Here is a 23,484-nt window from a genome sequence, read left to right as displayed (position 1 = left end):
GTGCCCCACTTCATATAAGGATGATGCAAGAATGTTCTTCAATTCCATGTTGACTTCTTGGCACAGTTCCGTGTAGCTTGAAATGACACACAAATACCAACCAAAGGTTACAGACACATCACGTGAACAAAGGACGTTGATCTGGTGGTCTCTATAAAAGCTCACGCTGGTTCAACACTTCAAGGAAATCTCTTCAACTCCTTTCTATGGATAAGACTGATCATAGCCCCACTGCTATAAGACATCAATTTTGTTACATTTTCCGGAAAAAATCCTTGGGATCAATGACTCTTCACAACATCAACTACACAGGTGTTTGCCTGCAGTCCATTAACTTAACCTGTTCAAAATTATACTCTTCTATGGCAGCTTATGTTTTGATGTATGTGTTTGCTGCAGCTGTGGTGATATGTACTGTGTGTGGGAACCTTCTGGTTATAACTGCTGTCTATCATTTTAAACAACTCCATACACCAACAAATATCCTTATTGTCTCACTGGCCATTTCTGACTGTTTTGTAGGTGTATTTGTAATGCCAGTGCATTCAATGATTTTGATTGAGTCCTGTTTACTGTTTGGGTCAACATTTTGTGCCTTGTACAATATGATTAAATTCCATTTAACATTTGTTTCTGTATACAATATTTCTTTCATTGCTGTTGACCGTTACTTTGCCTTAAGCAATCCTTTCCTCTATTCCAAAAAGGTAACGCTGTCTGTAGCATTCATTATATCACTTCACATTTGGATTGTGTCACTGTTTTACAACTGTGCATTTCTTTACTTTAATGGAAACTTTAGAAACAAATGTCCAGATAAATGCCTTACATTTGTGGATGAAGTGTGGTCTACTGTTGATCTTGTTGTTGTTTTTATTTTACCGTGTGCCACTATCATAACTCTGTACCTAAAAGTATTTTTCATTGCAAGAAGGCACGCAGTCTTAATTAGAGCTGCACTCAAGGACCGAAAACAACTGGATGTCCAGAACAATGGCGACTCAATGAGATTGGAGAGGAAAGCCGCCAAAGTTCTTGGAATCCTTGTATCAGTGTTTTTAATATGTTTAATACCCTATTATATTTGTATTTTACTATTTGATGTGTTAGCCCAATCATATGACAGTGTGGTAAATACCATGTTAACACTATTTTTCCTTAATTCTACTATCAACCCCATCATTTATGCCTTGTTCTATTCTTGGTTTCAAAAAAGTATGAAATTAATTCTCACATTTAGAATATGTAGGACTGACTCCTCACTGATAAATGTTCTCTCAAGTAACGGAGTCCCTTGACAAGAGTTGTGTCTCTTCATACATTTGTAGATTTATATTTTTTCTCCATCCTTTCTTTCATTGCTTTTGACCCCTATTTTGTGTGAATTGAGCCTTTGGTCCACATGGATTGTCATTCTATTTTTGTTTTGTTTATTACAGTGCATGAAAATGCACTGTACTGTTCTTCCTAGGCTTCTTCTTATTATTAGAGTGCATGAAAATGCACTCTACTGTTATCCGAATTATTAGAGTTGTTATCCGAATTATTCTTATTATTACAGTGCATGAAAATGCACTGTACTGTTATTCCAAGGCTTTTTACAGTGCATGAAAATGCACTGTACTGTTATTCCAAGGCATTTTATTACAGTGCATGAAAATGCACTGTACTGTTCTTCCTAGGCTTCTTATTATAGTGCATGAAAATGCACTATACTGTTCTTCCAAAATTTCTTATTCTTATTTTTCTTCTTCTAACGCGTTTAATGCAGCTTCAAACGTAGAAACTTCATTCAAACTTTGTTACGTAGGTCTTACTTAGGACATTTGGGCTACTGTATGTATTTTTCAACTTTGTAAGTTTTATACTTTTTAAACTATTAATTAAAAACTATCAAAATTTCCCCATTGACTTAACATTATGATTATGACATCACAATACGGCCGTTAAGCAATTAGAATCCTATGGCAGGTGTTCAGGCCACCTGGCCCAACTGCCATTCTCAGGCTTTAAACATACAAACTGGCCCTATTTAGACTACACATCCTGTTCAACTGCTTCCTCTGCCAAAAACTGTTTCAAAATAAAAGTCCTCACTATAATATTTTACTGTTAAACAATTTAACCCTTTAAACTACTGAACTTTTTAACTGTTCAGCCATTGTAACTGTTACTTGTCATCAACTATGACTCCTACCCACTGTAGCTAGTTAGCTAAGTTAGCTAAGTCACATGGTTAGCATGCTAGCATGTTAGCATGCTAGTTAGCATTTTTAGCAAAACTGCTAAAAATGATTAGCTAAGTTAACTAAGTCACATGGTTAGCATAGTTAGCATGCTAGCATGTTAGCATGATAGTTAGCATTTTTAGCAAAACTGCTTAAAATGATTAGCTAAGTCACATGGTTAGCATGTTAGCATGCTAGTTAGCATTTTTAGCAAAACTGCTAAAAATGATTAGCTAAGTTAGCTAAGTAACATGGTTAGCATAGTTAGCATGCTAGTTAACATTTTTAGCAAAACTGCTAAAAATGATTAGCTAAGTTAGTTAAGTAACGTGGTTAGCATAGTTAGCATGCTAGTGTGTTAGCATGCTAGTTAGCATAGTAACTTGGTTAACATTATTATCTTTGTTAACATAGTTAACATAACTGCTAGCAAACATTAGAGCCATTCCAACTGTCAGTTATCGTCAACTATCTACCTAAATAATTTAACCATTTAAACTATCCACCTATTTAACTGTTCAGTCATTCCAACTATATTAAACCTCATCTACTTAGCAACCAATATAGTTTGTTTTTACTCTGTATGATTTTTTTACGTTATATTTTTGCATTTTCATGCACTGTATTTCCTTCAGGAAATGCTTTTCTAGTTACAGTGCATGAAAATGCACTGTACTGTTCTTCCTAGGCTTCTTATTACAGTGCATGAAAATGCACTGTACTGTTCTTCCTAGGCTTCTTATTACAGTGCATGAAAATGCACTGTACTGTTCTTCCTAGGCTTCTTCTTATTCTTCTTCTTCTTCTAACGCATTTAATGCAGCTTCAACCGTTTAACGTAGAAACTTCATTCAAACTATGTTACGTAGGTCTTACTTAGGACATGGGTGCTATGTATTTTTCAACTTTGTAACTTTTATACTTTTTAAACTATTAATTAAAAACTAATCAAAATTTCCCCATTGACTTAACATTATGATTATGACATCACAATACGGCCGTTAAGCAATTAGAATCCTATGGCAGGTGTTCGGGCCACCTGGACCAACTGCCAGTCTCAGGCTTTAAGCATACAAACTGGCCCTATTAAGACTACACATCCTGTTCAACTGCTTCCTCTGCCTAAAACTGTTTCAAAATAAAAGTCCTCACTACAATATTTCACTGTTAAACAATTTAACCCTTTAAACTACTGAACTTTTTAACTGTTCAGCCATTGTAACTGTTACTTATCATCAACTATGACTCCTACCCACTGTAGCTAGTTAGCTAAGTTAGCTAAGTAACATGGTTAGCATAGTTAGCATGCTAGCATGCTAGTTAGCATTTTTAGCAAAACTGCTAAAAATGATTAGCTAAGTTAGCTAAGTCACATGGTTAGTATAGTTAGCATGCTAGCATGTTAGCATGCTAGTTAGCATTTTTAGCAAAACTGCTTAAAATGATTAGCTAAGTTAGCTAAGTCACATGGTTAGCATGCTAGCATGTTAGCATGCTAGTTAGCAGTTTTAGCAAAACTGCTTAAAATGATGAGCTAAGTCAGCTAAGTAACATGGTTAACATACTTAGCATTTTAACATTGTTAGCATGCTAGTTAGCATAGTAACTTGGTTAACATTATTATCTTTGTTAACATAGTTAGCATAACTGCTAGCAAACATTAGAGCCATTCCAAGTGTCAGTTATCGTCAATTATCTACCTAAATAATTTAACCATTTAAACTATCCACTTATTTAACCGTTCAATCATTCCAACTATATTAAACCTTATCTACCAAGTAAATCATTTACCTATATAAACTATCCACCTATTTAACTGTTCAGTCATGCCAACTATATTAAACCTCATCTACCTAGCAACCAATATAGTTTGTTTTTACTCTGTATGATATTTGACATCATATTTTTTGCATTTTCATGCACTGTATTTCCTTCAGGAAATGCTTTTCTAGTTCTTCTTCTTCTTCTAACGCATTTAATGCAGCTTCAACCGTTTAACGTAGAAACTTCATTCAAACTATGTTACGTAGGTCTTACTTAGGACATGGGTGCTATGTATTTTTCAACTTTGTAACTTTTATACTTTTTAAACTATTAATTAAAAACTACTCAAAATGTCCCCATAGACTTAACATGGGCTGATGACATCACAATAGAGCCGTTAAGCAATTAGAATCCTATGGCAGGTGTTCGGGCCACCTGGACCAACTGCCAGTCTCAGGCTTTAAGCATACAAACTGGCCCTATTAAGACTACACATCCTGTTCAACTGCTTCCTCTGCCAAAAACTGTTTCAAAATAAAAGTCCTCACTACAATATTTCACTGTTAAACAATTCAACCCTTTAAACTACTGAACTTTTTAACTGTTCAGCCTTTGTAACTGTTACTTGTCATCAACTATGACTCCTACCCACTGTAGCTAGTTAGCTAAGTTAGCTAAGTAACATGGTTAGCATAGTTAGCATGCTAGCATGTTAGCATGCTAGTTAGCATTTTTAGCAAAACTGCTTAAAATGATTAGCTAAGTTAGCTAAGTCACATGGTTAGCATAGTTAGCATGCTAGGATGTTAGCATGCTAGTTAGCATTTTTAGCAAAACTGCTTAAAATGATTAGCTAAGTTAGCTAAGTCACATGGTTAGCATAGTTAGCATGCTAGCATGTTAGCATGCTAGTTAGCATTTTTAGCAAAACTGCTAAAAACGATTAGCTAAGTCAGCTAAGTAACGTGGTTAACATAGTTAGCATGCTAGCAAGCATTTTTAGCAAAACCGCTAAAAACGATTAGCTAAGTCAGCTAAGTAACGTGGTTAGCATAGTTAGCATGCTAGCGCTAGCATGTTAGCATGCTAGTTAGCATTTTTAGCAAAACTACTAAAAACGATTAGCTAAGTAACATGGTTAGCATAGTTAGCATGCTAGCATGTTAGCATGCTAGTTAGCATAGTAACTTTGTTAACATTATTATCTTTGTTAACATAGTTAGCATAACTGCTAGCAAACATTAGAGCCATTCCAACTGTCAGTTATCGTCAACTATCTACCTAAATAATTTAACCATTTAAACTATCCACCTATTTAACTGTTCAGTCATTCCAACTATATTAAACCTCATCTACTTAGCAACCAATATAGTTTGTTTTTACTCTGTATGATATTTTACATCATATTTTTGCATTTTCATGCACTGTATTTCCTTCAGGAAATGCTTTTCTAGTTATTATTATTCTTCTTCTAACGCAGCTAATGCAGCTTCAACCGTTTAACGTAGAAACTTCATTCAAACATTGACGCGTAGGTCTTAATTAGGACATGTGGGCTTTGTATTTTTCATCTTTGAAACTTTTATACTTTTTAAACTATTAATTAAAAACTATCAACATTTCCCCATTGACTTAACATTGCCCTTTATGACATCACAGCAATTAGAATCCTATGGCAGGTGTTCGGGCCACCTGGACCAACTGCCACTCTCAGGCTTTAAGCATACAAACTGGCCCTATTAAGACTACACATCCTGTTCAACTGCTTCCTCTGCCAAAAACTGTTTCAAAATAAAAGTCCTCACTATAATATTTTACTGTTAAACAATTTAACCCTTTAAACTACTGAACTTTTTAACTGTTCAGCCATTGTAACTGTTACTTGTCATCAACTATGACTCCTACCCACTGTAGCTAGTTAGCTAAGTAGCATGGTTAGCATGCTAGCATGCTAGTTAGCATTTTTAGCAAAACTGCTCAAAATGATTAGCTAAGTTAGCTAAGTAACATGGTTAGCATAGTTAGCATGCTAGCATGTTAGCATGCTAGTTAGCATTTTTAGCAAAACTGCTAAAAATGATTAGCTAAGTTAGCTAAGTAACACGGTTAACATAGTTAGCATAGTTAGCATGTTAGCATGCTAATTAGCATTTTTAGCAAAACTGCTAAAAATGATTAGCTAAGTCAGCTAAGTAACGTGGTTAACATAGTTAGCATACTAGCATGTTAGCATGCTAGTTAGCATTTTTAGCAAAACTGCTTAAAATGATTAGCTAAGTCAGCTAAGTAACATGGTTATCATAGTTAGCATGCTAGTTAGCATAACTGCTAAAAATAATTAGCTAAGTTAGCTAAGTCACATGGTTAGCATACTTAGCATTTTAACACTGTTAGCATGCTAGTTAGCATAGTAACTTGGTTAACATTATTATCTTTGTTAATATAGTTAGCATAACTGCTAGCAAATATTAGAGCCATTCCAAGTGTCAGTTATCGTCAACTATCTACCTAAATAATTTAAACTATCCACTTATTTAACCGTTCAATCATTCCAACTATATTAAACCTTATCTACCAAGCAAATCATTTAACTATATAAACTATCCACTTATTTAACTGTTCAGTCATTCCAACTATATTAAACCTCATCTACCTAGCAACCAATATAGTTTGTTTTTACTCTGTATGATATTTGACATCATATTTTTTGCATTTTCATGCACTGTATTTCCTTCAGGAAATGCTTTTCTAGTTATTATTATTCTTCTTCTAACGCAGCTAATGCAGCTTCAACCGTTTAACGTAGAAACTTCATTCAAACATTGATGCGTAGGTCTTAATTAGGACATGTGGGCTTTGTATTTTTCATCTTTGTAACTTTTATACTTTTTAAACTATTAATTAAAAACTAATCAAAATTTTCCCATTGACTTAACATTATGATTATGACATCACAATACGGCCGTTAAGCAATTAGAATCCTATGGCAGGTGTTCGGGCCACCTGGACCAACTGCCAGTCTCAGGCTTTAAGCATACAAACTGGCCCTATTAAGACTACACATCCTGTTCAACTGCTTCCTCTGCCAAAAACTGTTTCAAAATAAAAGTCCTCACTATAATATTTTACTGTTAAACAATTTAACCCTTTAAACTACTGAACTTTTTAACTGTTCAGCCATTGTAACTGTTACTTGTCATCAACTATGACTCCTACCCACTGTAGCTAGTTAGCTAAGTTAGCTAAGTCACATGGTTAGCATAGTTAGCATGCTAGCATGTTAACATGCTAGTTAGCATTTTTAGCAAAACCTCTTAAAATGATTAGCTAAGTTAGCTAAGTCATATGGTTAGCATAGTTAGCATGCTAGCATGTTAGCATGCTAGTTAGCATTTTTAGCAAAACCTCTTAAAATGATTAGCTAAGTTAGCTAAGTCATATGGTTAGCATAGTTAGCATGCTAGCATGTTAGCATGCTAGTTAGCATTTTTAGCAAAACTGCTTAAAATGATTAGCTAAGTTAGCTAAGTAACGTGGTTAGCATAGTTTACATGCTAGCATGTTAGCATGCTAGTTAGCATAGTAACTTTGTTAATATTATTAGCATAACTGCTAGCAAACATTAGAGCCATTCCAACTGTCAGTTATCGTCAACTATCTACCTAAATAATTTAACCATTTAAACTATCCACCTATTTAACTGTTCAGTCATGCCAACTATATTAAACCTCATCTACCTAGCAACCAATATAGTTTGTTTTTACTCTGTATGATATTTGACATCATATTTTTTGCATTTTCATGCACTGTATTTCCTTCAGGAAATGCTTTTCTAGTTACAGTGCATGAAAATGCACTGTACTGTTCTTCCTAGGCTTCTTATTCTTCTGATTCTTATTCTTCTTCTAACGCACTTAATGCAGCTTCAACCGTTTAACGTAGAAACTTCATTCAAACTATGTTACGTAGGTCTTACTTAGGACATGGGTGCTATGTATTTTTCAGCTTTGTAACTTTTATACTTTTTAAACTATTAATTAAAAACTAGTCAAAATTTCCCCATAGACTTAACATGGGCTGATGACATCACAATAGAGCCGTTAAGCAATTAGAATCCTATGGCAGGTGTTCGGGCCACCTGGATCAACTGCCAGTCTCAGGCTTTAAGCATACAAACTGGCCCTATTAAGACTACACATCCTGTTCAACTGCTTCCTCTGCCAAAAACTGTTTCAAAATAAAAGTCCTCACTATAATATTTTACTGTTAAACAATTTAACCCTTTAAACTACTGAACTTTTTAACTGTTCAGCCATTGTAACTGTTACTTGTCATCAACTATGACTCCTACCTACTGTAGCTAGTTAGCTAAGTTAGCTAAGTCACATGGTTAACATAGTTAGCATGTTAGCATTTTTAGCAAAACTGCTTAAAATGATTAGCTAAGTTAGCTAAGTCACATGGTTAGCATAGTTAGCATGTTAGCATGCTAGTTAACATAGTTAGCATAACTGCTAAAAACAATTAGCTAAGTTAGCTAAGTAACGTGGTTAGCATAGTTAGCATGCTAACATGTTAGCATGCTAGTTAGCATTTTTAGCAAAACTGCTTAAAATGATTAGCTAAGTTAGCTAAGTCACATGGTTAGCATAGTTAGCATGATAGCATGTTAGCATGCTAGTTAGCATTTTTAGCAAAACTACTTATAATGATTAGCTAAGTTAGCTAAGCCACATGGTTAGCAAAGTTGGCATGTTAGCATGCTAGTTAGCATTTTTAGCAAAACTGCTAAAAATGATTAGCTAAGTTAGCTAAGTCACATGGTTAGCATACTTAGCATTTTAACATTGTTAGCATGCTAGTTAGCATACTTGGTTAACATTATTATCTTTGTTAACATAGTTAGCATAACTGCTAGCAAACATTAGAGCCATTCCAAGTGTCAGTTATCGTCAACTATCTACCTAAATAATTTAACCATTTAAACTATCCACTTATTTAACTGTTCAGTCATTCCAACTATATTAAACCTCATCTACCTAGCAACCAATATAGTTTGTTTTTACTCTGTATGATATTTGACATCATATTTTTTGCATTTTCATGCACTGTATTTCCTTCAGGAAATGCTTTTCTAGTTATTATTATTCTTCTTCTAACGCAGCTAATGCAGCTTCAACCGTTTAACGTAGAAACTTCATTCAAACATTGATGCGTAGGTCTTAATTAGGACATGTGGGCTTTGTATTTTTCATCTTTGTAACTTTTATACTTTTTAAACTATTAATTAAAAACTAATCAAAATTTTCCCATTGACTTAACATTATGATTATGACATCACAATACGGCCGTTAAGCAATTAGAATCCTATGGCAGGTGTTCGGGCCACCTGGACCAACTGCCAGTCTCAGGCTTTAAGCATACAAACTGGCCCTATTAAGACTACACATCCTGTTCAACTGCTTCCTCTGCCAAAAACTGTTTCAAAATAAAAGTCCTCACTATAATATTTTACTGTTAAACAATTTAACCCTTTAAACTACTGAACTTTTTAACTGTTCAGCCATTGTAACTGTTACTTGTCATCAACTATGACTCCTACCCACTGTAGCTAGTTAGCTAAGTTAGCTAAGTCACATGGTTAGCATAGTTAGCATGCTAGCATGTTAACATGCTAGTTAGCATTTTTAGCAAAACCTCTTAAAATGATTAGCTAAGTTAGCTAAGTCATATGGTTAGCATAGTTAGCATGCTAGCATGTTAGCATGCTAGTTAGCATTTTTAGCAAAACCTCTTAAAATGATTAGCTAAGTTAGCTAAGTCATATGGTTAGCATAGTTAGCATGCTAGCATGTTAGCATGCTAGTTAGCATTTTTAGCAAAACTGCTTAAAATGATTAGCTAAGTTAGCTAAGTAACGTGGTTAGCATAGTTTACATGCTAGCATGTTAGCATGCTAGTTAGCATAGTAACTTTGTTAATATTATTAGCATAACTGCTAGCAAACATTAGAGCCATTCCAACTGTCAGTTATCGTCAACTATCTACCTAAATAATTTAACCATTTAAACTATCCACCTATTTAACTGTTCAGTCATGCCAACTATATTAAACCTCATCTACCTAGCAACCAATATAGTTTGTTTTTACTCTGTATGATATTTGACATCATATTTTTTGCATTTTCATGCACTGTATTTCCTTCAGGAAATGCTTTTCTAGTTACAGTGCATGAAAATGCACTGTACTGTTCTTCCTAGGCTTCTTATTCTTCTGATTCTTATTCTTCTTCTAACGCACTTAATGCAGCTTCAACCGTTTAACGTAGAAACTTCATTCAAACTATGTTACGTAGGTCTTACTTAGGACATGGGTGCTATGTATTTTTCAGCTTTGTAACTTTTATACTTTTTAAACTATTAATTAAAAACTAGTCAAAATTTCCCCATAGACTTAACATGGGCTGATGACATCACAATAGAGCCGTTAAGCAATTAGAATCCTATGGCAGGTGTTCGGGCCACCTGGATCAACTGCCAGTCTCAGGCTTTAAGCATACAAACTGGCCCTATTAAGACTACACATCCTGTTCAACTGCTTCCTCTGCCAAAAACTGTTTCAAAATAAAAGTCCTCACTATAATATTTTACTGTTAAACAATTTAACCCTTTAAACTACTGAACTTTTTAACTGTTCAGCCATTGTAACTGTTACTTGTCATCAACTATGACTCCTACCTACTGTAGCTAGTTAGCTAAGTTAGCTAAGTCACATGGTTAACATAGTTAGCATGTTAGCATTTTTAGCAAAACTGCTTAAAATGATTAGCTAAGTTAGCTAAGTCACATGGTTAGCATAGTTAGCATGTTAGCATGCTAGTTAACATAGTTAGCATAACTGCTAAAAACAATTAGCTAAGTTAGCTAAGTAACGTGGTTAGCATAGTTAGCATGCTAACATGTTAGCATGCTAGTTAGCATTTTTAGCAAAACTGCTTAAAATGATTAGCTAAGTTAGCTAAGTCACATGGTTAGCATAGTTAGCATGATAGCATGTTAGCATGCTAGTTAGCATTTTTAGCAAAACTACTTATAATGATTAGCTAAGTTAGCTAAGCCACATGGTTAGCAAAGTTGGCATGTTAGCATGCTAGTTAGCATTTTTAGCAAAACTGCTAAAAATGATTAGCTAAGTTAGCTAAGTCACATGGTTAGCATACTTAGCATTTTAACATTGTTAGCATGCTAGTTAGCATACTTGGTTAACATTATTATCTTTGTTAACATAGTTAGCATAACTGCTAGCAAACATTAGAGCCATTCCAAGTGTCAGTTATCGTCAACTATCTACCTAAATAATTTAACCATTTAAACTATCCACTTATTTAACTGTTCAGTCATTCCAACTATATTAAACCTCATCTACCTAGCAACCAATATAGTTTGCTTTTACTCTGTATGATATTTTACATCATATTTTTGCATTTTCATGCACTGTATTTCCTTCAGGAAATGCTTTTCTAGTTCTTATTCTTATTCTTCTTCTAACGCATTTAATGCAGCTTCAACCGTTTAACGTAGAAACTTCATTCAAACTATGTTACGTAGGTCTTACTTGGGACATGGGTGCTATGTATTTTTCAGCTTTGTAACTTTTATACTTTTTAAACTATTAATTAAAAACTAGTCAAAATTTCCCCATAGACTTAACATGGGCTGATGACATCACAATAGAGCCGTTAAGCAATTAGAATCCTATGGCAGGTGTTCGGGCCACCTGGACCAACTGCCAGTCTCAGGCTTTAAGCATACAAACTGGCCCTATTAAGACTACACATCCTGTTCAACTGCTTCCTCTGCCAAAAACTGTTTCAAAATAAAAGTCCTCACTATAATATTTTACTGTTAAACAATTTAACCCTTTAAACTACTGAACTTTTTAACTGTTCAGCCATTGTAACTGTTACTTGTCATCAACTATGACTCCTACCCACTGTAGCTAGTTAGCTAAGTAGCATGGTTAGCATGCTAGCATAGTTAGCATGCTAATTAGCATTTTTAGCAAAACTGCTTAAAATGATTAGCTAAGTTAGCTAAGTCACATGGTTAGCATAGTTAGCATGCTAGTTAGCATTTTTAGCAAAACTGCTAAAAATGATTAGCTAAGTTAGCTAAGTCACATGGTTAGCATAGTTAGCATGCTAGCATGTTAGCATGCTAGTTAGCATTTTTAGCATGCTAGTTAGCATTTTTAGCAAAACTGCTTAAAATTATTAGCTAAGTCACATGGTTAGCATGCTAGCATGTTAGCATGCTAGTTAGCATTTTTAGCAAAACTGCTAAAAATGATTAGCTAAGTCAGCTAAGTAATGTGGTTAACATAGTTAGCATGCTAGCATGTTAACATTCTAGTTAGCATAGTTAGCATAACTGCTAAAAATGATTAGCTAAGTTAGCTAAGTCACATGGTTAGCATACTTAGCATTTTAACATTGTTAGCATGCTAGTTAGAATACTTGGTTAACATTATTATCTTTGTTAACATAGTTAGCATAACTGCTAGCAAACATTAGAGCCATTCCAACTGTCAGTTATCGTCAACTATCTACCAAAATAATTTAACCATTTAAACTATCCACCTATTTAACTGTTCAGTCATTCCAACTATATTAAACCTCATCTACTTAGCAACCAATATAGTTTGTTTTTACTCTGTATGATATTTTACATCATATTTTTGCATTTTCATGCACTGTATTTCCTTCAGGAAATGCTTTTCTAGTTCTTATTCTTCTTCTTCTAACGCAGTTAATGCAGCTTCAACCATTTAACGTAGAAACTTCATTCAAACATTGTCACGTAGGTCTTACTTAGGACATGGGTGCTTTGTACTTTTCAACTTTGTAACTTTTATACTTTTTAAACTGTTAAATAAAAACTATTAAAATTTCCCCATTGACTTAACATTAGATTATGACATCACAATAGCAATTAGAATCCTATGCCAGGTGTTCAGGCCACCTGGATCACCATATATGGCTCTGGCCAGGCCACCTGGATCAACTGAGTTTCTCAGGCTTTATGACATCATAGCAATTAGAATATTGTGCCAGGTGGCCAGGCCACCTGCATCAACTGTCAGTTTCTCAGGCTTTAAGCATACAGTCTCATTCTATGCTATAAGTCTGAGAAACTGTTCAGTCAATCCAACTATATTAAACCTCATCTATCTAGTAAATAGTTTAACCTTTTAAACTATTCACCTATTTAACTGTTCAGTCATTCCAACTATATTAAACCTCATCTACCTAGTTCAGTCATTCCAACTACATTAAACCTCATCTACCTAGCAAATAATTTAACCTTTTAAACCATCCACCTATTTACCTGTTCAGTCATTCCAACTATATTAAACCTCATCTACCTAGTTCAGTCATTCCAACTACATTAAACATCATCTACCTAGCAAATAATTTAACCTTTTAAACCATCCACCTATTTACCTGTTCAGTCATTCCAACTATATTAAACCTCATCTACCTAGTTCAGTCATTCCAACTACATTAAACCTCATCTACCTAGTAAATAATTTAACCTTTTAAACCATCCACCTATTTAACTGTTCAGTCATTCCAACTATATTAAACCTCGTCTACCTAGTTCAGTCATTCCAACTACATTAAACCTCATCTACCTAGTAAATAATTTAACCTTTTAAACTATCCACCTATTTAACTGTTCAGTCATTCCAACTATATTAAACCTCATCTATCTAGCAAATAATTTAACCTTTTAAAACCTCATCTACCTAGCAAATAATTTAACCTTTTAAACAATCCACCTATTTAACTGTTCAGTCATCCCAACTATATTAAACCTCATCTACCCTAGTTGAGTCATCCCAACTATATTAAACCTCATCTACCTAGTTCAGTCATTCCAACTATATTAAACCTCATCATGTTGGTTGCCAATTAGAACATCATCTGTTTTAACAATATATTTCACACCATATGTTTTGCATTTTCATGCACTAGTAATTCCCTGGAATTGCGTTTTCTAGTTTTCTTTATTATCATTATTTCAGTTCAACATGGATATGGCAAGTTGTTCATTTCAAGAAGACATTCTTACATTGAACATTGACAACACTAACAAATACTGACATAATAAAAAATGAGAAACTAAAAAATAAAATAAAATATAAAATCACAATTGGGAAGACAATAAGGAAGACAAGTATAAAAAAACAATCACACAAAAAGGAGAGGGGAAGGGAATGACCACTGTCTACAGAACCATCACTGCAGTAAGGTTAACACTGCTGCCTTATACATTACGGAGCTTGTATACACCTCCACAAATGAAAAAAATAAAATAAAATATAAAGCATGTCTCTGCTCATTCTACTGGGAGTCAGGCAATGTGATTTGTTCCCTAACATAGGTCCCTAAGAAAGGTCCCCATATTTTATTGTACTTATTTGCTGATCCTTTCAAAGAGTATCTAATTCTTTCAAGTTTAAGAAAATAAAGGGTATCTTTGATCCAGTGTGTAAATTTTGGGGGTTTGCTGTCTTGAATCTTAAATTGTAATAGTCCATCCCTTGCACAAATTGATGAGTTATGTACTCTGCTTAAGGTGGCCTCCCAAGATACCTCGGCGATAGGCTCCCCCAGCTCCCCTTCCCACTGAGATTTTACATCAGAAAGAGTAGAGTGTGAGAGTGCCATCAGTTTGCTATATATGGCTGATATAATTCCCTTAAATGATGGAGGTTGATCAAGTATATGATCATAGGGGGTGCATTGGGGTTGATTTGGAAATGCTAAGGAGATATTCCTAGTGAAGTCACGAATTTGAAGAAAGCAAAAAAAAGTGGCTTTTTGGGATATTGAAGTGATCGCACAAATGTTGAAAGGAGACAAAAGTTCCATTATGATAGAGATTATAGAATTGTTTAATACCTGCGTTGCTCCAAATAAGAAAGGCCTTATCTATTACGGATGGTTTGAAGTAATGATTAGCATGGACAGGAGACTTAAATGAAAAAGACTGCCATCCAAAGTGCTTTCTTAGCTGATTCCATATTTTCAGGGTGGATCTAACTAACACGTTTGTTGTGTGAGCCGCAAAGGACGAGGAGAGAGGGGCATAAACAAGAGCAGTGAAGATGATTGACAAGAATGGGATTCAATAGATTGCCAAGACAGAGCATCTGCTCCAGGGTCCTCAAATAACCAGTGTATTATGGAGTGAGTGTTACAGGCCCAGTAGTAAAATAAGAAATCAGGGAGAGCCATGCCACCGGAGCACTTGGGTCGCGTTAAGAATCTCTTCCGAGCTCTGGCAGGTTTATGATTCCAGATAAATGATGAAATAGTTCCATCCAGTTTACGAAAATAGGACTTTGGGATGAAGACGGGAATATTTTGAAAAAGATATGTGAATTTTGGGAGTATAGACATTTTAATTGAGTTAATTCGGCCTGCAACAGACAATGGAAGTTGTCCCCAGCGTTCTAAGAGCTGCTCAACCCTTGTCATGAGAGGAGGAAAGGTCTCTTTAAGACCCCGTTTACATGAGCATGTGTATTTTTATAAACGAAGACATTTCCCTACGTTTGAGCCTTTCATTTAGACGCAAACGGAGAATTCGCCCCGTAAAACGGTTATCCAAAAAAACTCCGGCCAAAGTGATTTTTTTGGAAAACTTCGTTTATACGTTTGGTTGTAAACTGTGGTAAACGGAGTTTTGGGCAGCCAACGTCACAGTATGCGACAGAAGTACACCAAATGTGCGACCAATGTTTACATTTACATGTTCTCACGTGCGACTTTTCAGGGTTCTGATTGGTTAATGTGAGCTTGAGCTTATCGTTAGACTGCCACTGTGGTTTGGTGTGCTCATGACAGCATGTATGTACACGGGTTTGTGTAAACACATTTTTAAAAAAAACGGTCTCGTGTAAATGCAGTTTTATTTGCAAACGTAGATGGCCAGATATTCGTTTAGGAAAATACCCTGCTTCGTGTAAACGTAGTCCAAAAAGTGTAGAAAAATCTTCCGCCACAGTAATTCCCAGGTAGATAAATTTACGAGTTACTTTGAAGGGGAAGGTATTAAATGAGAGTGTACAAGCTGATCTGTTTACTGGGAATATCTCACTCTTAGACAGGTTAATTTTGTACCCAGAGATCTTACCAAATGTGTCAAATATATTAAGGGCTGATGGCAGGGAGAGGAGGGGGTCAGAAATGTAAAGCAGGAGATCGTCCGCATATAGGGAAACCCTGTGTTCTTGACCACCTCTGAAGATCCCAGTCAGTTGCGGCGTCTGGCGCAACGCTAATGCTAATGGCTCAATTACAAGCGCAAACAACAAAGGCGACAGAGGACAACCCTGACGCGTGCCGCGGGAGAGTTCGGAGGAAATGTTGTTTGTGTGTACTGAAGAAGCAGGATCTGTATATAATAGCTTAACCCAGGAGATAAATGTATCCCCAATGCCAAACTTTTTTAACACATAAAACAAGTAGCTCCACTCCACCCTATCAAATGCCTTTTCGGCATCTAAAGAGAGTACAATTTCAGGTATTGGAGACTGTGAGGGGTGGTAAATTATATTTAGAAGTTGACGTACGTTAGAGAAAGAGAATCTATTTTTAATAAATCCAGTTTGGTCTGTAGAAACAATGTGTGGTAGTACAGATTGTAGACGTGTGGCCAGAACTTTAGCTAAGATCTTGAAATCAACTGATAGAAGAGACACAGGACGAAATGAGCCACATGACTGGTCTTTACCTTTCTTTAGTATTAATGAGATGGAGGCTTCACATAGTGTTTTGGGCAGATGGCCTGATTCAAATGATTCATTGTACATGTTTAATAATAAAGGTACCAATTCCGTAGAGAATTTTTTATAAAATTAAACCGGAAATCCGTCGGGGCCTGGGCTTTTGTTACTTTGCAAGACAAATATTGCATGTGTTACCTCAGCAGGAGATATGGGGCTGTCTAGAGGCTGTACTGTGGCTGGGTTAACCTGGGGGAGAGAGATATCGGCAAAGAACTGTTCCATCTCATGGAGGGTGCAGGTTTGTTCAGAGGTATATAAAGATATATAAGTCCCTAAATGCCATATTAATTTCTAGATGGTCCCGGGTTAGACCGCCCTGTGTTGTAATTTCAGGTATGACATTACAAGCAGAGGACTGTCTGAGCTGATGAGCCAGGATTCTATGTGCTTTTTCTCCAAACTCATAGTGAGAGTGCTTGGATTTAAGCAATAGTTTTTCTATGTCTTGAGATGTGAATGAGTCGAATTCTGTCTGTAAAAGAAGGCATTCTTTCAGAAGGTCGGATGATGGGGCATTGGCAAGCTGACTATCAATTTGAGAGATTTTATTAGTAAGCTGATTTAATGTTTGTGCACACTGCTTCTTAGCAAAGGATGACGAAGATATTAACTGACCCCTCATGTATGCTTTGAAAGCTTCCCAGACTGTCCTATGGGATACACCAGGAAGAGAGTTAGTCTTAATATAAACATCAATGTTGGTGGCAATAAACTGCACCATATCCTCAGCAGAGAGCATATTGGTATTAAACCTCCACGTGGACGAATGAGGGGCATATGTTTAAATTCCAATGTGAGAGATGACAATTGCTTTGTATGAACAATCCCTAACTAATGGCAGAAGCCTTTTGTCTAACAAAATATAGTCTATACGAGAAAAGGTTTGGTGAACATTAGAGAAGAAAGAATAGGACCTTGTATATGGGTTGAGGGTACGCCATACATCAGTCATTCCATAGTCTCTGAGGAAGTTGTTAATCACTTTGGCAGATCTAGATGTAGCGATTTGTCTCTGGGATGATCTGTCCAGCGTTGGGTTTAGGCAAATGTTAGAGTCCCCTCCAATGATCAGATAATGAGAGTCAAGATTTGGGATAGATGAGAGACATCTAACAAAAATTAGATTCATCATCATAGTTAGGAGCATAGAGGTTGGCCAACACCACAAGAGTATTAAACAGGGTTCCAGTCACAATAACATATCTCCCATTTCTATTCGAAATGACATCTGAGGCAGTAAAAGCAACACTTCTATGCATGATGATAGCAGTCCCTCTGGCTCTAGCATTAAAAAGTGAGTGGAAACTTTGGGAAACCCACTTCCTTCTAAGTTTTGCATGGTCAGAAAGAGATAAATGCGTTTCTTGAAGGAAGGCAATTTGTATGTTTCCTCCTCGACCTGCTTTCTAAATCGTCACATTTATTTTGAAGCGCGAGGACCTCCTTTTTTAGAGTTGACACCGTTACTTCCATTTCAACTATGGTATCACTAGTTTTAGTGGCTGAATCCTCCACAGCAGCTAGCCTCTCCTGAAGATTGATGGTCTGTGGTATGGCTCCCGCTGTTGTTCGTAACTCCGACTTGACAGCTGCGACATGCTTGGAGGCCCTTAACCGCAGATTCAATGGTGTTACAAATGTCTGCTTTTAATGATTGCATCATATCACGGAGCATAGTCGCAGTTACCTCTTCTTCATCGTTAGCATGAGCCATTTGGTTAGCAGATGCTGTAGCCCGCTGCTTCGACTTGGTGGATTTGCCTGAACCCGACATGTCCGGCGCTCTAACGTGATAGTGCTACAACCTTGAGATACTAAAATAAAGGTCCCACAACTGATTCCCGAGAAAAATTAAGGCTAAATGGTCTTTTTAATCGATTGAAATTTCACCTGTTGGGAGCTGCCAAGTTTCACGTCTGCATCCTACTTGTTCAGCAGCGCCCCCCCGGATTGTCATTCTATTTTAATATGCGGCACTACACTAAAGGTGTTTAAGTCGTGATTCACTCGGATCTTTCACCCGTGTCTTTAAATTAACCCATGAGTCGCGAGTCTCTAGTATCATTAACTCGGATCAGTTGAGTCCTACTACAATTCAATCTAAAACGATAAACAGCACCACACACAAACCTCTTGCAACATTAGCTAGCCTCCTAGCCCTAGCAATCGTAGCTGCCAAAAATGTAACAATTTCATAGGCAACCACAACTCCACAAATCAACTCAAGCGACTGAGTGAGCAGGCAGTCCGAGATAACTGGTTAACTTCCCGCAGAGCCGAAAACATTGCAGACTCACAGACCATGAGACTCAGATTGGAGCGGCTGAGTAGCAATCCGGGTTAGTCGGATCAGCCGGCCGGTTAAGCTACGTTGAGTACGAGTCAGTCGAATCAGCCGGCTACGTTGTCATGAGTGGATCTGCGAGAGCGAGTAGCTCCTCCTCGAGGTGAAAAGCAATTCCACAACAAAAGCCATTTTTCCACTTCTGAAATAACATTCAATGTTCTGCATGTAGCCTAGACATAATTAGATTTGGTGTATAGATGTAGCATATTAAAATGCAATTAGGTCGTGCAGACAGTCCGAACTGCACGCTCATGGAGCTGCTTGAGTATCTACCCGGGTCAGTCGAATCAGCTGGGCGGGCCGGTTACGTTGTTATGAGTGCGAGTCAGCCGAATCAGCCGGCTACGTTGTCATGAGTGGATCTTTAGAGCAGCGAGTAAAACGTCCCACATACTCGACGCACCCGATCAGTAGCGCGACAATGTGACGTCACAGAAGCGCCGTAACCATTTATACTCGCGCGTGGTGGTCGCAACACTAGTTGCAATATTCTCCTGAACAGAGGTGTCGCTGTTGTGAAAAGACTAACATTAACTACTTACACAGCAGAAGAAGCTGCAGTAAGAAACACCAGTAGCTAGCCTCTGTGATGGTACTTCAGATGTTGGTTGCTACTATTCACAACTACCATCATCATTATCATGTAGTTTCCAAGGTGTGTGCACAGGTAGATAGATAGATAGATAGATAGATAGATGGATATATAGATAGGTACTTTAGTCATCCCGAGGGAAATTTTAATAATTTAAACAGTTTAGTTAGCTGGCTAGCTAGCTAGCAGCTGGCTGAGTTTGTGTAATTTCCTGAAGTGGAAAGAGATTTTGTTCAGGCCTTAATAGATATCCTTTGTTTGAAAATAAATCGTTTCTATTCTTTCCTCTTAATTCCATGTGTTCTCACACGGAAACTCTCACTGGTAACTTTGTTAACTTATCCAGCAAACTATTAAAAATTCACGACTGTAACAAAACACTGCAACTCGCTTGCCCTCGAACTAGTCCATCTTCCTGTTTCCGCCTTGTCGCGCTCGTCTGAAAAAAAATGAGTGGTGCGCTACCGTGTGCTACACGGCCAAAACCCTGGCGTGCCAGAGAGATCTACGTCATTTTTACGTCACATTGTCGCGCTACCGGTCAGGTGCGTCAGGTATGTAGAAGCCATTACTCCTCGTCAAGGTGAAAAACAAATCCACAACAAAAGCCATGCTTTCACTTCTGAAATAACATATGTTCTGCACGCATAGCCTACTATAAAAAGCAATTAGGTCGCAAAGACAGTCCGAAACATTGCAAGCTCTGTATGGAGTTGCTTGAGTAGGCTAGCCTACCTGAGTCAGTTGGATCAGCCGGGCGGGCCGGTTACGTTATGTTGTTATGAGTGCGAGTCAGCCGAATCAGCCGGCTACGTTGTCATGAGTGGATCTTTAGAGGAGCGAGTAACTCCTCGTCAAGGTTAAAAGAAAATCCACAACAAAAGCCATGCTTTCACTTCTGAAATAACATATGTTCTGCACGCATAGCCTACTTTAAAATGCAATTAGGTCGCGAAGACAGTCCGAAACATTGCAAGCTCTGTATGGAGTTGCTTGAGTAGGCTAGCCTACCTGGGTCATTTGGATCAGCCGGGCGGACCGGTTACGTTATGTTGTTATGAGTGCGAGTCAGTCGAATCAGCCGGCTACATGAGTGGATCTGTAGACGAGCGAGTAGCCTAGTTTCTACTCGTGTCAAGGTGATAATAATGATAGGCCTAATGAGAATAGTAGTAGTAGTAGTAATAATAATAATAATAACAATAATAATTTATTCACTGCAGGGCATTTCTACGTTCCTGTTTCTATGTCTACATTGAAAGTCAATTGCTTAGGCTAGGTTAAGACAATAAATAAACAGTCTGGCTCAAACTGCTTTCTTTCCTGTGAGTGGGTGGAGGTTTTGATGCTATTATATTAGGCTATTTTATATTATATTATATTATATTATATGCTATTATATTAGGCTACCTAACAGTATAGCTATGATTAATAGTATTATTAGTTGCCTAGTATTAGCAGCCTATAATACTTATTAGAATAAATTCCTAGTAGCCTACTATTAGTAGTAGTGGTAATAAACATTGTAGCAGAGTAGCATTAGACCTAGGCAAACTTTTCTATTGTTAACAAAACAACAACAAATAATTAATTATTATAATATAGGCTACCCTCTCTGTCAATAAGATCAACGTTTCTGAACATGAGCACCAAAAAGATGAACAATGTGTGGATGCACTTTGACCAGGAGAGCAAAACTCTAAAGGCTAAATGCAAGTGCTGCAAAAACCTGGTTTCAAATCATGGAGGATCCACATCCAACATGAGAAGGCACTTAACGAAATGAAGCACCCCACGGCACTGCTTGAACGTAGGACTGAATTTCTTTGCGATTTAGCAATACTGACTCAAGTGACTCGTTCAACCCGGATCAGTTTAGTGAGTGACTCAGAATAACCCGGATCCTTAAAAGGAATCGAGTTTGACAGGCCTACACTACACTGTGATGCCTTAAGTGTGTGTAAAACCACCTCCAATTGGTGTTTGCTTTCTTTAAATTTGGTTTGGCCAGGTTTATTCTTTTCTTTCCTTTGTCAGCCGGGGCTGCAAGAATCAAGAGGGGGTATCCTCCCTTGTTTAGTGGTTACTAAAGTAAACTCAGTCTTATGGAGTTCACATATACACCTAAAAATGATTATTTATCGTTATTTTTACCATGTATGCGTCATAATCAACGCTTGACAAGCAGATGTAATCAGACCTGTTTTCCAGTGTAGTCTTCTGATATTCGGCATAAACCCCATTTCAACGATTAGTTGAACACCATGGAAACAGCATCAGCACAACACCATTGCTCCACAGTTCTAAATTCCCTTGTTAACTGGAGAGAGTGAATAGCCCAATAAACAGCTCCATGTTAACTTGGGGAAGTGGATAAAAAAAAAAAAACATTAAAGTCCATAAGTAGAGTTATGTGTAATAAAGTGGAATGACACAGAAAAAAAGTATTGAACACACCTACTGAAACTTTGTGGAAAAGCCTTTATTTGTAATGACAGCTTCAAGGCATTTCCTGTATGACAAAACTAATCAGTCACAGTATTCATATGTGATTTTGGCCCATTCTTTAAACAAATAGTATTTTAATATTGAAGATTCCAGGGGTCTCTCTTGTGAATCCTGATCTTTAGTTAACTTCCAAAACTGTTCAATTGGATTTAAGTCAGGGCCTTGATTTCCTTTCTCTGAAACCAATTGAGTTTCCCTTGCTGAATGCTTTGGATCATTGTCCTGCTGGAAGGTTTAGCCATGTCTCATCCTCATATTCCTGGTGGATGGCAAGATTCTCCCAGAACAAAATTACTGCATACATCATTCCTTCAACTGTATGAAGTCTGTCAGTACCATGAGATGAAAAACAGCCCCACACCATGATGCCTCCACCTCCAAACCTCACTGTTGGTATGGTATTTTTAGGGTGATGCACAGTCCCATTTCTCCTCCAAATATGGTGTGTAGTATGACATCCAAAAAGTTACATTTTGCTCTCGCTTGACCAGAAGATATTCTTTCAGTATTTCATAGGCTTGTTCAAATTTTGTGTAGCAAACTTTCAACGAGCTTTGACATGATTTTCTTCAGTAATAGAGTCATGCGGGGTGTGCATGAGGGCATGGCGGTGGAGTGCATTACCTATGATTTTCTCTGTAACAATTGTACCTGCTGCCTCCAAGTCTTTCTGGAGCTTTCTTCCAGTGGTCCTTGGCTCTTGGGCTACTCTTCTGACTATCCTTCCCGGTCAGAAATCTTGCGAGGAGATCCTGTGCATGGCCGGTTGATGATGCAGTGATGTTCCTTCCACGTGCAGATAATGGCTCCAATACTGCTTACTGGATGATTTTAAAGTTTTGAAATGCATCTGTAACCAGATCCAATGATATGCTTTGCAACAATAATGTTGCAAAGGTCTTGGGAGAGCTTTTTGCTTTTACCCATCATGAATTGTTTCTTGTGTGACACCTTGGTAACAAAAAACCTTTTTATAGCCCATCAATATGTACTCAGCTTATATTAATTTGCACAGATAGGAGGGATAATTACTCTGTAACTCCAGCTCGTTCCTTGTCATTCCTTGCCTTTGTGTACTGCTTTTTCTTAGCGTGTTGAATACTTTTGCCCTGTGCCACTACCATTCCACTTTTTTACTCATAACTCTACTTATGGACATTAATGTTTGGATTTTTTTTATATGTGTG

The 23,484-nt window shown here is 36.9% G+C and overlaps 1 protein-coding gene across 1 annotated transcript; it reads left to right on the top strand.

The window, feature by feature from the left end:
* The first annotated feature begins 211 nt into the window (after window positions 1–211).
* On the top strand, window positions 212–1,298 carry LOC121711983 (trace amine-associated receptor 13c-like). The gene has a single exon (XM_042095886.1). It carries the CDS (start codon window positions 285–287, stop codon window positions 1,296–1,298), a length of 1,014 nt encoding a protein of 337 aa, XP_041951820.1. The 5' UTR covers window positions 212–284.
* Window positions 1,299–23,484: the final 22,186 nt, after the last annotated feature.

This window comes from Alosa sapidissima, chromosome 6, assembly GCF_018492685.1.
Source record: "Alosa sapidissima isolate fAloSap1 chromosome 6, fAloSap1.pri, whole genome shotgun sequence".
In the NCBI taxonomy this organism is placed as follows: Eukaryota; Metazoa; Chordata; class Actinopteri; order Clupeiformes; family Clupeidae; genus Alosa; species Alosa sapidissima.
This window is presented reverse-complemented; position numbering and strand designations above follow the sequence as displayed.

Coding starts and splice junctions, on each gene's coding strand:
- LOC121711983 (XM_042095886.1), top strand. CDS start 285: ATGACTCTTCACAACATCAACTACACAGGTGTTTGCCTGCAGTCCATT.